General features: G+C 45.5%; 1 protein-coding gene across 10 annotated transcripts in view; it reads left to right on the top strand.

The window, feature by feature from the left end:
- The window catches only part of GIGYF1 (GRB10 interacting GYF protein 1), a 74,663-nt gene that overhangs the window by 48,005 nt on the left and 8,983 nt on the right, over positions 1-17,675 (top strand). For 6 of the 10 annotated variants that reach the window (XM_040347030.1, XM_040347037.1, XM_040347031.1 and 3 more), the window contains 5 exons: positions 10,880-10,912; positions 11,997-12,088; positions 14,243-14,341; positions 14,937-15,037; positions 15,254-15,336. In XM_040347030.1, the coding sequence (XP_040202964.1) occupies positions 10,880-10,912; positions 11,997-12,088; positions 14,243-14,341; positions 14,937-15,037; positions 15,254-15,336 (408 nt within the window). The remainder of the gene's footprint in view (positions 1-10,879; positions 10,913-11,996; positions 12,089-14,242; positions 14,342-14,936; positions 15,038-15,253; positions 15,337-17,675) is intronic. The other 4 variants (XM_040347038.1, XM_040347035.1, XM_040347033.1 and 1 more) reach the window with 2 other exon arrangements.

The following is a 17,675-nucleotide window of genomic DNA, read 5'->3' as shown; positions in this document are numbered from 1 at the left end:
AAAATTTAACTTTTTGGCCTAAAAGCAAAACGCTATGTGTTCTGACTCTGTCGTGAAGCGATTTATCCCTTGTGAGACCTCTATGCCTGGCCTGTATAAGCAGATATAATCACTGAGGACAATCCTTATCAGATAGCTTGAACTCGCCAATACCGATTCTATTCACAGAAGTTGCTTTAATCCGATACATCAGATGACAGGTTACAGCAGATAAACAAGTTGTAGTATTGTGCGTTCAAAAAGATGATACGGTCTGAAGCTTACTTATGCAGAATACATGTGCCCATGTTACATGTGGCCTGTAGCTGTTCTCCATTAGACAGGAAATGCAAACTCAGGAAAAAGGGAGGAGCATTACACAGAGGAAGTGTGTCATAGATCAGAAAAAATACAGAAACTGTGCATTACCACAAACGGTCACTAGATGGCACCATGTAAACAAAACAAGGTACATAGAAAATGGTGGAGAAACAGAGTGTGTGTGTGTGTGTATAGTGTGTGTGTGTGTATATATAGTGTGTGTGTGTGGTGTGTGTGTATGTATATATATATGTGTATATATATATATATGTATATATATATATATATATATATATATATATATATGTATATATATATATATATGTGTGTATATATATATATATATATATATATATATATATATATATATATATATATATATATATATATATATATATATATATATATATATATATATATATATATATAAACAAATCTATATGCCCATCGGGCGGCAAACTATGTGTAGGAAAAACTAACACTGTACATCACCCTGAACACACCATCCCCTCTGTGAAACATGGTGGTGGCAGCATCATGTTGTGGGGATGCTTTTCTTCAGCAGGGACAGGGAAGCTGGTCAGAGTTGATGGGAAGTTGGATGAAGACCAATACAGGACATTCTTAGAAGAAAACCTGTTGGAGTCTGCAGAAGACTTGAGACTGGGCGGAGGTTCACCTTCCAGCAGGACAACATACAGCCATAGCTACAATGGAATGGTTTAGATCGGGGGGTCTCCAAACATTCTAAAACAAAGGGCCGATTTATTGTCCTTCAGACTCTTGGAGGGCCGGACTTTGGCCAGCGGGATTGGAAATCTTCCTGGCATCAGTGGGGGTAAACATCAGGTATTGGAGGGAGGAAAAGTGCCCCATCATTGGTATCATAGGGAGAAATGATGCTCCATTGTAGGTGTCGGAGGGCAAAATAGGATCTCGTATCAGTGGGAGGGATAGTGCCTCAAGGGCCGGATAAAGGTAAGCAAAGGTCCGTGCAAAAATGAAATCTTCAGTGATGACACCTCTGGGTGTGCTAGCAGCTCGCCTCACGGCTGTTTGTCCAAACAGCTAATAGAGATACTGATCGCAAAACACCACCTCCTGACTCCTAAGACAGCTTTCAGCGGCCAATGTGTGTCATGGAAAAGAGAAGATATATGCAATGCATATAGCATGACACTGTGAGGGTACCTCAAACAGGTAAAGATTTGAGAAAATGCACTCGCATGAATGAAAGGACAGCGGGCATAAATCCACGAGTGCCGAACTCGTATCCCCCCTCAGAGTGTCAGCTATACAGGTGAGTGTGATCTGATCCTCATACATCCAAATGGCAAGGCTCAATGTATCGTAGGAGCATTAAGAAGAGCAAAAAAGAGACCATAGCGCGACTCCATATAATGGATAAATTTAATTAAAAAAATAAATAAACTCACATTTAGGTAGTGAAATTGAATAAAACATCCACGAACGCTGAACTCGTATTAAAACTTCAGACTCTGTCTGTACCCGGTGCTCCAATCCCATTCCCTGTTTTTTATTAAATGTATCCATTATATGGAGTCGCGCTATGGTCTCTTTTTTGCTCTTCCTAATGCTCCTATGATACATTGAGCCTTGCCATTTGGACGTATGAGGATCAGATCACACTCACCTGTATAGCTGACACTCTGAGGGAGATACGAGTTTGGCACTCGTAGATTTATGCCCGCTGTCCTTTCATTCATGTGAGTGCATTTTCTCAAATCTTTACCTGTTCGAGGTACCCTCACAGTGTCATGCTATATGCATTGCATATATCTTCTCTTTTCCATGACACATATTGGCCGCTGAGAGCTGTCTTAGGAGTCAGGAGGAGGTGTTTTATCAGCCCATAAATCAAGCTGCGATCAGTATCTCTGTTAGCTGTTTGGACAAACAGCCGTGAGGTGAGCTGCTAGCACACTCGGAGGTGTCATCACTGAAGATTTCATTTTTGCACATTGCATTTTGGGTGGAGGTGTTTCTGTGGCAAGACTTGCTGATCACAGACGCTCTTCATTCAATCTGACAGAACTTGAGATATTTTACAAAGAAGAATGGGCAGAAATGTCCCTCTCTAGATGTGCAAAGCTGGTAGAGACATCCACAAAAAGACTTGCCACTGTAATTGAGTTGCAGAGAATAGGGGGTTCTACAAAGTATTGACTCCGGGGGGGCGCCATACAAATGTACCCCCCACACTTTTCACATGCAGTGATATCTCGGTTCACAAACGTATTCGTGATTTGACTTGGTTGCGAACCGAGGCGAATTTTCCCATAGGGTTCAATGTAAATCAGGTTACTCTGTTCTGGACTTTTTTTTTTTTTTTGTGTGTTTTTATATATAAAATTATGAAATGTTGTACAGTACAATAAATAGATTTTAAACGTGTATTACATACAGTCTTTTACATTAAGCTGACCTTCATGTGTACATAAAAAAGGGGAAGAAAAAAACGATAGCACTTTGTTAATTTTTGTTCGAAACAATCCCAACCCCCAATTTAAATGACTATTCAAGGGGCCAGAAAATCGCACTGTGCATCCAGGAAAAAAATCTGAGGGTGTGATGATAAAGTTGTAGCATTCATATGAACTGTTTTTTATTTCCATGATTCCCAATCAAGTGAGCCCACCCTCATAGTAGTCACCCGGGGGCAGAAACCTCTGAGTGGACAGGTTCTCCTAAGACTCGTCTTGCATGGCTCTTCTCAATATGAATGTGTCCACGCAGGGAAGAAGGCCGCAGCTCGTGTCCCTGAACCGAAGCAAATTTTTGTGAACTCTTCTGTTCACAAATCTAGTTCCAATTATCTTTTTTTTTTTTTTTTTTCACAATTATGTGCCACTTTGTGTTGGTCTATCACAGGGATATGCAATTAGCGGACCTCCAGCTGTTGCCAAACTACACGTCCCATGAGGCATAGCGAGACTCTGACAGCATCAAGCATGATACCCAGAGGCAGAGGCATGATGGGACTTGTAGTTTGGCAACAGCTGGAGGTCCGCTAATTGCATATCCCTGGTCTATCACATAAAATCCCAATAACATACATTTACTTTTTTGGTTGTTGCATGAGAAAGTGTGGAAATTTTCAAGGGGTGTGAATACTTTATATTTTTCAAGGCACTGTGTGATTTTTTTATTTATAAAAATACATATATATATATATATATATATATATATATATATATATATATATATATATATATATATTTTCTATATATTTATTATTATTTATAATACCCAATTTGTATAATGTGAAAGCTGCTAAGCTGAGTAAATGGATACCGAACACGTCACGCTTTAAAATTGCTCGCGCTCGTGGAATGGCGACAAACTGCAGTAAATTAAAAAATCTCCATAAGCGACGCTTTAAAAAACCTTTTACATGTTACCCGTTTAGAGTTAGAGGAGGTCCACCGCTAGAATTATTGCTCTCCCTCAAATGTTTTTGCGGCGATACCTCGGGTGTGGTGCAAATACCGTTTTTTTTTTTTACATATGCGTGTGTAACTTGCGCATACGTACACTTCTGCGCGCAAGCTCCGACGGATGGGGGCGCTTTTTTTTATTATTTTACTCCGACCCTTCTTTAAAAAAAAAAAAATGATATATATTTATTTTGTTAATTTTTTTTCTGCACTTTTATGTCTATTACAAGGAAGTTTAAACTTCCCTTGTAATAGAAATAAGGATGTCCGGTCCTCTTTTATGGCGAGATCTGGGTTCAAAAATACCTCGGATCTCTTTACCTTTTTTTTTTTTAAAAGAAAAAAAAAAAATGTGATCTTCTGCTTTAAAAAAATAAAAACAATTGTTTACTTCCAGCCTGGACTGGAAGTGATGTCATGACATCGCTTTTGGTCCTCCAAGGCTTATTGAGGCGATCAGAGGATCGACTCTTTGATCACCTCTGAGACCAATCGGCCGCACTGTATGGCAGAAGTAAACCTCTTCAAAGCCCCAATGTACAGTGCATCCGGAAAGTATTCACAGCGCTTCACTTTTTTCACATTTTATGTTACAGCCAGGGCTGTGGAGTCGGTAGATAAATGTTTAGACTCCTAAATGTTCCGACAATCTAAATTAAGTAGGAGTCGGTGCATTGTTTGCTGACTCCGACTCCAGGTACCCAAAATTTCCTCCGACTCCAGGTACCCACAATTTCCTCCGACTCCACAGCCCTGGTTACAGCCCTTTTCCAAAAATTTAATTATTTTCCTCAAATTGTACAAGCAATCCCCCCATAATGACAACGTGAAAGAAGTTTGACGACTTTGCAAATTTATGAAAAAAAAAATCCCATGTACATAAGTATCGCACCCTTTGCCATGACGCTCAATATTGAGCTCAGGTACATTCTGTTTCCACTGATCATCCTTGAGATGTTTCTACAACTTGATTGGAGTTCACCTGTGGTAAATTCAGTTGATTGGACATGATTTGGAAAGGCACATACCTGTCTATAGAAGGTCTTACAGGTAACCGTGCATGTCGGAGCACAAACCAAGTCATGAAGTCCAAGGGATTGTCAGACAGGATTGTATGGAGACACAGATCTGGAGAAGGATCCAGAAATATTTCTGTAGCATTGAAGGGCCCAATGAGCACAGTGGACTCCATCATCCATAAATGGAAGAAGTTTGGAACCACCAGGACTCTTCCTAGAGAGGAGAACCTTCCAGAACGACCATCTCAGGCCTGTAGGAGATTGAAGCCACTCCTCAGTGAAAGGCACATGACAGCCGCCTGGAATTTGCCAAAAGGCACCTGAAGGACTCTCGGACCGTGAGAAACAAAATTCTTATGAAACAAAAATTTAACTCTTTGGCTTGAATGGCAAGCGTCATGTCTGGAGGAAACCAGGCACCGCTCATCACCTGGCCAATACCATCCCTACAGTGAAGCTTGGTGGTGGCAACACCATGATGTGGGGATGATTTTCAGCGGCAGGAACTAGGGGACTAGTCAGGATTGAGGGAAAGATGAATGCAGCAATGTACAGAGACATCCTTTGATGAAAACCTACTCCAGAGCACTCTGGACCTCCAGACTGGGGTGAAGGTTCATCTTCTAACAGAACAGCGACCCTAAGCACACAGCCAAGATAACAAAGGAGTGGCTATGGGACAACTCTGAATGTCCTTGAGTGGCCCAGACTTGAACCCGATTGAACATCTCTGGAGAGATCTGAAAAGGGGCACGACGCTCCCCATCCAACCTGATGGAGCTTGAGAGGTCCTGCAAAGAAGAATGGGAGAAACTGCCCAGAAAATGGGAGTGCCAAGCTTTGTAGCGTCATACTCAGAAATACTGGAGGCTGTAATTGGTGCCAATGGAGCTTCACCAAATTATTGAGCAACAGCTGTGATGCTTGTGTACATGGGAGGAGCCTGTGATGCTTGTGTACATGGGGGGAGCCTGTGATGCTTGTGTACATGGGGGGAGCCTGTAATGCTTATGTACATGGGGGGAGCCTGTGATGCTTGTGTACATGGGAGGAGCCTGTGATGCTTGTGTACATGGGAGTAGCCTGTGATGCTTGTGTACATGGGGGGAGCCTGTGATGCTTGTGTACATGGGGGGAGCCTGTGATGCTTGTGTACATGGGGGGAGCCTGTGATGCTTGTGTACATGGGGGGAGCCTGTGATGCTTTTGTACATGGGATTATTTTTTTAATAAATTTGCAAAGATTTTAAGCAAACGTCTTTCACGTCATTATGGGGGATTGTTTTGTAGAATTTTGAGGAAAATAATGAATTTTTAATCTGTTTTGGAATAAGGCTATAACATAACCAAATGTGGAAAAAGTGAAGCTCTGTGAATACTTTCTGGATGCGCTGTGATATACGTATTGTGGTCTTGAAGTGATTAAAGTAATTCTTTGACGTGGTCTTCAAGTTGTTGTGTTTTTTTTTTATTGTTTTGGTTGAAAATGTTCATAGATTAGCCTCTGGAAGATTATCTGCTGCAGTGACAATGCCGCTGTTATGGAAGGCCCTCGAGCACAATGGGTGACTTTTTAGTCCCTGTGAGTGGCAGAAGTCCTGGCAGGGAAGAAGCTGCTAAAAAAAAAGTGCGTGTTGCACATGCGTTTAGGGTGCAAGTGGCGTTTTGAGCATTAATGCGTTCCATTGGCCAGCATATTCATTTTTTTTCTGGCCCTTAGAAGGCATTTTCAGGTATTAGTCATGGCCAAAAATGGACAATGCACCATGTCGGCCAGAAAGTTGTTGCAATTACAAATGTTTAGGCATTCTCATGCTTGTTTGTATTGGTATGACACAAAAAAAAAAGTGGAGAAACAAAAAGCCAAGTCTGAAATCTTCCACGCAAAACTGGAGACCACTTTTTTTTTTGGCACCCTCAATATTTGGTGGCACACCCCTTGAAATAAAATAACTGAAACCAACGGCTTCCTGTAACCATTAATGAGTTTTACACCTCTCTCTATTGGAATTTTGGACCGCTCTTCTCTCGGGTCTCTCAGTTTGGAAGAGTTCCTTTTCCCAACTCTCTCCACAGGAGCTCTATGGGATTTAGATCTGGACTCACTGTTGGCCAGTTTACTACTTTCCAGCACTTTATCAACCATTTCTGGGTGCTTTCGGTCATTGTCCTGCTGCAAGACCCGTGACCTCTGACGGAGACCCAACTTTCTGACACTGGGTCCTACATTGCACCCCAATTCTGGGGTGCAATGGAAGGGGTTGGATTGTAAGGGTTCCCCCCCCCCCCCCCCAACTCTCTCCACAGGAGCTCTATGGGATTTATATCTGGCCAGTTCAGTACTATCCAGTGCTTTCTCTTAAACCATTTCTGGGTGCTTTTTGATGTGCGCTTTGGGTCATTGTCTAGCTGTGAGACCTCTGACGGAGACCCAACTTTCTGACACTGGGCCCAACGGAGACCCAACTTTCTGACACTGTGCCCAACGGAGACCCAACTTTCTGACACTCTGCCCAACGGAGACCCAACTTTCTGACACTGGGCCCTGCATTGCACCCCGGAATTCTTTGGTAGTCATGAACACGGTCAAAACACCCAGTGCCTGAAGAAGCAAAGCAACCCCAAAACCTCAATGAACCCCCACCATGTTCTTTTCTTTAAAGCGGAGCTCCACCCAAATGGGGAAGTTCTGCTTGTTTCCCCCCCCTCCACTGCCACATTTGGCACCTTTCAAACAGCGGAGCGGGTACCTGTTTTTGACAGGTACTCATCCCCACTTCCGAGAGACCTTGCTGCGGTGAGGTCCCCGGAAGTTCAACCCCCTCCTTCCAACCGCAGCCGGGCCATTCAGAAAGTTCAGCGCGCTTTACGTATGCGCAATAGGGAACAGGTTGTGAAGCTGCAAGGTTTGGCTTCCGATCTCCCTTACGAGGAACGACGGCGGCACCTCGGAGCCGATAGCAAAATCGGCCGGGTTGCCGACATTGCGGGATCAGGGAAGTGTCCTAATATTAAAAGCCAGCAGCTACAATATTTTATAGCTGCTGACTTTGAATTTTTGGGTGGGGGGCTGGAGCTTCTCTTTAACCACTTGACCTCTGGAAGATTTAACCCCCCCCCCCCCCTTTCTGACTAGGCCATTAAAAAAAAAAATTTGCGATACTGCAGTGCGTTACTTTAACTGACAGTTGCGCGGTCGTGCGATGTTGTTGTACCCAAATAAAATCTCCTTTTTTTATTTCCCCCCCTCAAATAGAAATTTCTTTTGGTGGGATTTGATCACCACTGCGGTTTTAATTTTCTGCGCTATAAACCAAAAAAAAAAAAAAAAAGACCAAGTTTGAGAAATAAAATGTTTTACTTTTTCTGCTACACACGTCCAATAAAAAAAATGTAAAAAATCTAATTTTCTCCATCAATTTAGGACAAAATGTATTCTGTTTCTAAAAAATATCCCAATAAGCGTAAATTGATTTGTGTTTTTTCCCCAAAAAAATGTAGCGTCTACAAACTATGGGATATTTTATATATTTTTTTTTTAAGTTTTTTTATTTTAACTTTATTTTTTACTAGCAATGGATCAGCGACTTATAGCGGGACTGCGATATTGCGGCGGACAAATCTGACACTTTTTTTGGGGGGGGCCAGTGACACTAATACAGTGATTGGTGCTGAAAAAATATGCACCGTCACTGTTCTAATGACACTGGCAGGGAAGGGGGTTAACATCAGGGGTGATCAAAGGGTTAAATGTGTGCCTAGCCTGTGCTTTCTCACTGTGGGGGGAGGTGCTTTGACTCGGAGAAGGCATTGATTCATGCTTCTGCTTTGCAGAGACGCAGGATCAATGCCTTCCCTACTAACAGAACGTGCCTTGAAAAAGTATTCATACCCCTTGAAATTTTCCATGTTTTTTTCATGTTGCAACCAAAAAACATGTATTTTATTGGGATGTTATGTGATAGACCAACACAAAGCTGCGCATAATTGTGAAGTGGAGGAAAAATCATAAATGGTTTTCAACATTTTTTACAAATCTGTGAAGTGTGGGGGGGTACATTTGTATGGCGCCCCCCGGAGTCAGTACTTTGTCGAACCTCCTTTCTCTGCAATTACATCTGCAAGTCTTTTTGGGGGTGTCTCTACCAGCTTTGTACATCTAGAGAGGGACATTTCTGCCCATTCTTCTTCTCTGTAAAATATCTCAAGTTCTGTCAGATTGGATGGAGAGCGTCTGTGATCAGCAATTTTCAAGTCTTACCGCAGATTCTCAATGGGATTTAGGTCTGGACTGTGACTGGGCCATTCTAACGCATGAATATGCTTTGATCTAAACCAGGGGTCTCCAAACTGTCTAAGAAAAGGGCCAGTTTAATGTCCTTCAGAGTTTACGAAGGCCGGACAGTGTTCAGTTGGAGTCAAAAAGGTCCCGACATCAGTGGGGAAAAATGAGGCCCTATTGTTTCAGTGGGAGTAACTGTGCCCCCCGTTGAGTCCCATTGTTGGTGTCATTAGGAAGAATTGTGACCCATCGTTGTCATTGGGCCCCTTTGTCAATGTTATTGGGCCCCATTGTTTGTGTCAGTAGGAGAAAATATCCCCTATTGTTGGTATCGGTGAATGAAATGGTGCCCCAAGGGTCGGATAAAAGCAAGCAAAGGGCTGCATCTGGCCCCCCGGGCCGCACTTTGGAGACCACCGATCTAAACCATTCCATTGTAGCTCTGGCTGTATGTTTAGGGTTCTGCTGGAAGGTGAACCTCCCCCCCCCCCCCAGTCTCAAGTCTTTTACAGACTGTTAACGGGTTTTCTTCTAAGATTGCCCTGTATTTGGCTCCATCCATCTTCCAATCAATTCTGACCAGCTTCCCTGTCCCTGCTGAAGAGAAGCATCCCCACCACATGATGCTGCCACCATCATGTTTCGCGGTGGGGATGGTGTGTTCAGGGTGATGTGCGGTGTTATCCCCCCCACAGACATAGCGTTTTCCTTTTAAGCCAAAGAGTTACATTTTGGTGTCATGTGACCAGAGCACCTTCCACATGTTTGCTGTGTCCCCCACATGGCTTATCAAAAACTGCAAACAGGACTTCTTAGGTCTTTCTTCCACCAATGTCTTTCTTCTTGTCACTCTTCCATAAAGGGCAGATTTGTGGAGAGACCACTAATAGTTGTCCTGTGGACAGATTCTCCCACCTGAGCTGTGGATCTCTGCAGCTCCTTCAAAGTTACCATGGGCCTCTTGGCTGCTTCTCTGATGAATGTTCTCCTTGGACGGCCATGTCTTGGTAGGTTTGCAGTTGTGCCATACTCTTTCCATTTTCAGATGATGGATTGAACAGAAGCTCCGTGAGATGTTTAAAGCTTGGGAGATTTTATTATAACCTAACCCTGCTTTATACTTCTCCACAACTTCATCCCTGACCTGTCTGGTGTGTTCCTTGGGCCTTCATGATGCTCTTTATTCACTAAGGTTCTCCAACAAACCTCTGAGGGCTTCTCAGTATTTATACTGAGAGTAAATTACACACAGGTGAACTCTTAATTATGTGACTTCTGAAGGCAATTGGTTCCACTAGATTTGAATTAGGGGTATCGGAGTAAAGGGGGGCTGAATACAAATGACTCCTCCACACTTTTCACATATTTGTAAAAAATGTTGATAAGCATTTAAAATTTTCATTCCACTTCACAATTATGTGCCACTTTGTGTTGGTCTATCACATAAAATCCCAATAAAATACATTTACGTTTTTTGGTTGTAACATGACGAAGTGTGAAAAATTTCAAGGGGTATGAATACTTTCTTCAAGCTACTTACTGTACTTGGGTTGATTGTCATTCTGCTTGTGTCCTGTATAATCAGCGGGTGCCGGCAGACATCTAGTCCGTGGTACCCACCGCTGGGTGTGATCGGAGTGGGGGGCTGTGTGTGTGTCCCCCCCTCAGACCTGAAAGTGTCTGATCATGTACTAGATACGTGATCTGGCACACACCGGCCACCGTAAGTGATTAAAGGCCTCATTTTTTTTCTTTTTCTGAAAACATTAGATTGATGGGCTTTACCCAAAAGCTGTAATTTTTGTTTCGTCTGTCCACAGCACAATCACCCGAAAGGATTTCGACTTCCTCAGGTAAGTTTTGGCAAACTTCTTTTTTTATTTTATTTTTTGTCTACGTCCGGGGAGATTAGCTACAGTGCCATGGGCTACAAACTTCTTGATAATGTTGGGTATGGTGGACCACAGGACCATGAAGATCTCTGGAGATTGTCCATGCCTTTCCACCATTTTTGTTTTCAGACCCCCAGACAATTCTTTGTTGCTCTCTCTCTTCTCCATGCTCCACACACAGAGACCTACAACAGAAAGGTTGAGTCAAATTTGTCACCTTTTTAACTGGTTGCCGGTGGGATTTTATTTATTTTTAATTGTCACTCCCTGGTAATTGATACAGGTGAGTTTTTAATTTATAAATTACAGGAGCATCACACACTTGGCATGCAATTATTTTTTTACAGTTTTGAGAAGGTGCCAATGATTTTGTCCAGTCCATTTTCAGAGTTTTTCGTGGAATGTGTCAGATTTGGCTTTTTTTATTTATTTTTTATCCACTTTTTTTGTGTCATACCAATACAAATGAACGTGAGAATGTCTAAATGTTGTTGCAAAATGTTTCTGGGTTAAGTGTTGCATTATCTCACAAATGCAGGGGTGCCAATATTTTTGGCTATGACTTTAGCGAGGATTATTGAACCTCCCTTGATGTACATGTGTGAGCGCCAAGAGAGGGTAGGCAAGCCCACACACTGCCACATGTGTGTTTATAGGCGGCAGAGCTTGTGTTTTATGCGCTCCCAGCACAGAGATCGTGATAGACAGCTCTCCGTCTCTGCTAGTAGTAATAGCCAGTGGGACCAGCAACTGAGCACAGCCAATCAGAATGGTCACGTAATCGGGCGATGCTTCCCACCTCCCCCCGACCTAAAGACCCAGATAAAGGGTTATATGCTGACAAGTGTAACAGGGATTTGTCATTCAGATACAATGTGGAGCTTGTACAGCTCAACAGTCATCAGCATATGGGACAGAAAACAAATGGCTTAGAGATATAGTTTCTTCCTATTTTTTAATCAGTAAGCCATGATGGTTGTGTGGTCACACTGGTGCGCCATATTCTGTTTTGTCCAGTTTGTGAAGTGTCTGGTCTGTCTCATAGGGTAACATTGATCAGCAGTGCCTGAAGAAACAGCAGGAGCTCGCCCTCTACCAACAGCTGCAACATCAGTATATACTGCAAGTGCTTGGCAGGTGAGATATTGGATCCATATAGACCTACATGTCCTGTTCGGGGTGATGTCTAAGACTGGTGGGTAGGGAAGAGCAGTCAGTTAGGGACTTGTGCGCTTCACATGGATTTCTTCTCACTCGCTCCCTTCCCCACCCCCTTCTCCTCCTCTTAGCTCCCCTCCTCCTCCTAGCTCTCCTCCTCCTCTTAGCTCTCCTCCTCCTCCCTCCCTCTTCTCCCTTCTCTCCTCCCTCCCCCGTCTCCCTTCTCTCCTCCCTCCCTCCCCCGTCTCCCTTCTCTCCTCCCTCCCTCCCCCGTCTCCCTTCTTCTCTCCTTCCTTCTCCCGTCTCCCTTCTTCTCTCCTTCCTTCTCCCGTCTCCCTTCTTCTCTCCTTCCTTCTCCCGTCTCCCTTCTTCTCTCCTTCCTTCTCCCGTCTCCCTTCTTCTCTCCTTCCTTCTCCCGTCTCCCTTCTTCTCTCCTTCCTTCTCCCGTCTCCCTTCTTCTCTCCTTCCTTCTCCCGTCTCCCTTCTTCTCTCCTTCCTTCTCCCGTCTCCCTTCTTCTCTCCTTCCTTCTCCCGTCTCCCTTCTTCTCTCCTTCCTTCTCCCGTCTCCCTTCTTCTCTCCTTCCTTCTCCCGTCTCCCTTCTTCTCTCCTTCCTTCTCCCGTCTCCCTTCTTCTCTCCTTCCTTCTCCCTTCTCTCCTTCCATCTCCCGTCTTCTCTCCTTCCATCTCCCGTCTTCTCTCCTTCCATCTCCCGTCTTCTCTCCTCCCATCTCCCGTCTTCTCTCCTCCCTTCTCCCGTCTTCTCTCCTCCCTTCTCCCGTCTTCTCTCCTTCCTTCTCCCGTCTTCTCTCCTCTCCTTCCTTCTCCCGTCTTCTCTCCTCTCCTTCCTTCTCCCGTCTCCCTTCTTCTCTCCTTCCTTCTCCCGTCTCCCTTCTTCTCTCCTTCCTTCTCCCGTCTCCCTTCTTCTCTCCTTCCTTCTCCCGTCTCCCTTCTTCTCTCCTTCCTTCTCCCGTCTCCCTTCTTCTCTCCTTCCTTCTCCCGTCTCCCTTCTTCTCTCCTTCCTTCTCCCGTCTCCCTTCTTCTCTCCTTCCATCTCCCGTCTTCTCTCCTTCCATCTCCCGTCTTCTCTCCTTCCATCTCCCGTCTTCTCTCCTTCCATCTCCCGTCTTCTCTCCTTCCATCTCCCGTCTTCTCTCCTCCCTTCTCCCGTCTTCTCTCCTCCCTTCTCCCGTCTTCTCTCCTTCCTTCTCCCGTCTTCTCTCCTCTCCTTCCTTCTCCCGTCTTCTCTCCTCTCCTTCCTTCTCCCGTCTTCTCTCCTCTCCTTCCTTCTCCCGTCTTCTCTCCTCTCCTTCCTTCTCCCGTCTTCTCTCCTCTCCTTCCTTCTCCCGTCTTCTCTCCTCTCCTTCCTTCTCCCGTCTCCCTTCTTCTCTCCTTCCTTCTCCCGTCTTCTCTCCTCTCCTTCCTTCTCCCGTCTTCTCTCCTCTCCTTCCTTCTCCCGTCTTCTCTCCTCTCCTTCCTTCTCCCGTCTTCTCTCCTCTCCTTCCTTCTCCCGTCTTCTCTCCTCTCCTTCCTTCTCCCGTCTTCTCTCCTCTCCTTCCTTCTCCCGTCTTCTCTCCTCTCCTTCCTTCTCCCGTCTTCTCTCCTCTCCTTCCTTCTCCCGTCTTCTCTCCTCTCCTTCCTTCTCCCGTCTTCTCTCCTCTCCTTCCTTCTCCCGTCTTCTCTCCTCTCCTTCCTTCTCCCGTCTTCTCTCCCCTCCTTCCTTCTCCCGTCTTCTCTCCTCTCCTTCCTTCTCCCGTCTTCTCTCCTCTCCTTCCTTCTCCCGTCTTCTCTCCTCTCCTTCCTTCTCCCGTCTTCTCTCCTCTCCTTCCTTCTCCCGTCTTCTCTCCTCTCCTTCCTTCTCCCGTCTTCTCTCCTCTCCTTCTCCCTTTCGCCCGCCCTCATGGACTTTATTGACCCACTTTCTCTCTCCCACCCCATCTGTAAACGGACCTCAGTATTCCTCCGATAGACTCCCCATTGCTGTGTAATGACACTGTCCTGTTTCCTGCTTACAGACAGCAGTACTCCCTGCCCTCTCTCACTCCCTGACCCCGCCCTCGCTCCCTCCCGCACGCCCTGACCCCGCCCTCATTGGCATTGCTGTGTAATGACACTGTCACGTTTCCTGCTTACAGACAGTCGTCGTACTCCCAGCAGAAATCCGGAGATCTGACTCCACAGCAGCAGCAGCAACTGACACTGTTCCTCCAGCAACTGAACCCTTCTAAGTCCAGGTATCCACACTGCTGGGGTGGGTAAAAGCGTTCAGGTCACCTAGGTCATGGGAAGGGGGTGGCACACAAGAAGGGTGTAGCATACCATAGCAACACTTGTGTGTTTTTTTTTTTTTTTTACTTTCATTGGAAAGAGTAGCGGACTAGACTTCAGGTTATGACCTTGTTCTGTAGCTGCTCTCCATCTGACAAGTGATATTCTGCAGCATTTCTGCCAGTGAGGGTGACAGCTGACCGCTCTGTTAAAGTATACCTACGGCAACATTTTTTGGCTGTAGCAGAGAGGAATTGGAACACCCATTTGTTTTTTTGTTTTTTTATTGCTGTTTGTGCTCCCCATTAGGGAGTTTCATCCTCTCTATTTATCCTGGTGAAAGACCATCCCTCCTTTTCGGTTGTCACTAGAACAGGAATAGAATGTTCTAGTTTCTCCCAATGGGGACACTAGTTCCTTTGACGGGTTCAGTGCCTGGAAACCTCAGTCTGCATCGGCTGAGCATTTGATAATATGGTAGTTATGTCCAGACGTGCGGTTATCTGGAGTGAATAGGACTGTATATTTGTCTGGCTGACATTTATTTATTTTTTCCTGCAGAGGTTCCGATGCTTCCCTCCTTCCTTCTATGAACAGATCTCTCTCTGTGCCAGACACTGGATCCTTATGGGATCTGAATACCTCAAACACATCGACTGCAGGTAGGTGCTCTCAATAATTCTCTCTGATCCTGCAATGAAGCCTCACCTGCTTTGCCAGCAGTAAGGCGAAATCTGTGCGCTCAGGTGATTCTGGAAAGGCAAGCAGGCGGTGGGGGGTAGCTGTATATTGTCACCCCCCCCCCCCCCCTTGTTCCTTTACCATTGTATCTCACACTGTCCCATAGCCCCCCCTCACAGTATGTTCTTTCTTCCAAGGTGCGGACTCCAATCTGTGGGACCTGCCAGTCACATCTGTATCTCAGGGGCCAATATTGGAGCAGCTGCAACTGCAACAGAAGGTAATGGTTAAAAAATAAATTAAAAAAATCTACAATAGTGGGGACAGAAGGAAATGGCCACTTCCAAGCTTGCATAGCATGCAAGAGTCCTAGGAGAGGGGCTGCAGGCAGGATGGTGCTGATCCACACTAGAGATATAAGATTTCTGGACATTTTGACGACGTGAGGGTAATCCCCCCCCCCCCCCCTCCCTTTTTTTTATTTTTTTATTTTTTTGGGGAAAAATTGACGTGTAGTTTTTACAAATTGAAAGACGTTTAGGTAAACCTCGTGCCAGGGGTGCCCAACCTTTTTAAAGTGCGAGGGCCACTTAAGCGCTTTGGTAACTGGTCGCTTGCCACAATCAGCGGAGCGGGTGGGTGGCAGGTCAATGTCCGCTCTGCATATGCAGATTGGAGGTAGGACACAAGTCGGTTTACATCTGCCACTCCTTAGAGGTGAATGGAGGGTCCAATTGGGTCGGTCCGCTTTCACACTAATGCACTGCGGTTTAGCCGCACAGCGGGTGCAATGTAGTATACCTTTTGGCTTTCTCTTCCGTTCATGGACGGACACAGCAGCCTTTGACCTTAGGGTTATATCCGCTTCCTTCAGGAGAGTTTAGGCAGAAAAAAGCACTTTAAGTGTTTAACAACACTTTCCTCAGTGCGGCTCCTCCCAGGGGGCGTGGCCCCCGGGTATAACCCACACCCTGCTCTAGCAGTCTCAGTTTTTCTCTGCCTAATGACAGGAGAGGACAGGCACTCTGGAGTCCTGTACTCTGGAGATTTTTTTTGCTTTTTATTATTTTGTTCCTGCATTTTTGAATCCTGTGATTCTTCTATCAACAGCCGACTGGGTTACAGACTGGGTCTTGACTCTTGTAGTCCCCCCATGTTCGGCCATCGAGCGTGTGCCGGCCCTCAGCTCCGCTCTGGGTCATCCACGACAGGCCCCTTTGCTCCAGGGGCGGCCGGGAACATTTTGTTCTAGGGCACACATATGACCGGTCTTTTATGGCTTTGTCACAGTGTGTCTGGCCGACAGCCATGCCGTTCTATGCGGACGTTGGTTCTGTCTGGGATACCTCCAGCCGGTGGCTTTTCTGCACTTTGCAATAGACTTTTCTATTATATATCTGCAGGTTTGGTGCACTTTCAGAAAGCTCACCAAACTCGCAGGTAATACCAGAAGTCTATGGCTCAGTGCAGGTAACCCGCAGGTGCGCTGCTCTGCATGTGCGTATTAGTTTGAAAGCAGCCCAGTAACCACTGCAGAACAGATTTGCCCATATATATACACTGTGAATTTGGTAATAATCTGACCTTTAACAGTAGTCTATTCCATCCCAGAGCAGGAGGTCGCGGGCCATATAAGAGGGCCACAGGTTGGGCACCCCTGCCTTATGCTGTACAACAAATCGCCAGCGCTAAAAATGTGGAGACTAGTGGGGAAAAAAGGGGATTATAGTCAATATTGTGGGGTCTAAACCCAGTGCAGCTGGATAAAAACCATAACTGGAGGTTACGGATCAATACAGTACTAACGCCAAACAATCCATCGCTCAATGGGTAGAGAAGGCAAATAGTCCCACGACAGGTGAAGGATCACAAAGTCAATTTGTTAAATAAAGTAATGACATCCAATCCTGTTGACAGCAAAGGAATGGAAGGGGAATAACATGAGAGCTTACAGTGTCACCACGGGTCAGCTGAGCAAGGAGCCGAAAATGTCCAGTATGAAACAATTCCTTCACAGCAGGGGGGAGCAACAGAGAGCGCCAATAGCCCTGCTGTACTGCTGCCGAAAGTGTAGCCCATGGGTCTTCAAACTATGGCCCTCCAGTTGTTCAGGAACTACAATTCCCATCATGCCTGGTCATGTCTGTGAATGACAGAGGTTTATATTGCCTCATGGGATGTGTAGTTCCGCAACAGCTGGAGGGCCGTAGTTTGAGGATCCCTGGTGTAGCCTGTTCCTCGGCGTGTAGATGGTATATGGCCATCTGGGGAGTGTGCACAGAAGCGGCAGTCTGCAGAGATGGAGAAGCAGATCTACCCCGTGCGTGTCGGTGACGTCAGACCACCTGAGACGCCGCCACGGGAGGAGGAAAGGGCCGCGATACTGTGATGGATGGGTAGTGGTCTTCTCCCAAAATACGCAAACACTTGCCGAGCAGATCACTCGGAATAATAAAATCAGCAAGGTGGCGGTGATCAGGAATGGGATGGTGAATAAGGCTACAAATGGTTGCCGGAATGCTGACCCAGGATTGGTAGTATTGGGACGTGGTGACCCACATGCTGTATACAGTTGCCTTGACGACGCGTTTCGTGCGCATGCGCTTTCTCACAGGCCTT

Source organism: Rana temporaria, chromosome 3, assembly GCF_905171775.1.
Source record: "Rana temporaria chromosome 3, aRanTem1.1, whole genome shotgun sequence".
Lineage (NCBI taxonomy): Eukaryota > Metazoa > Chordata > Amphibia > Anura > Ranidae > Rana > Rana temporaria.
Note: the sequence above shows the minus strand (reverse complement) of the source record. Positions and strands in the feature narration are given on the sequence as shown.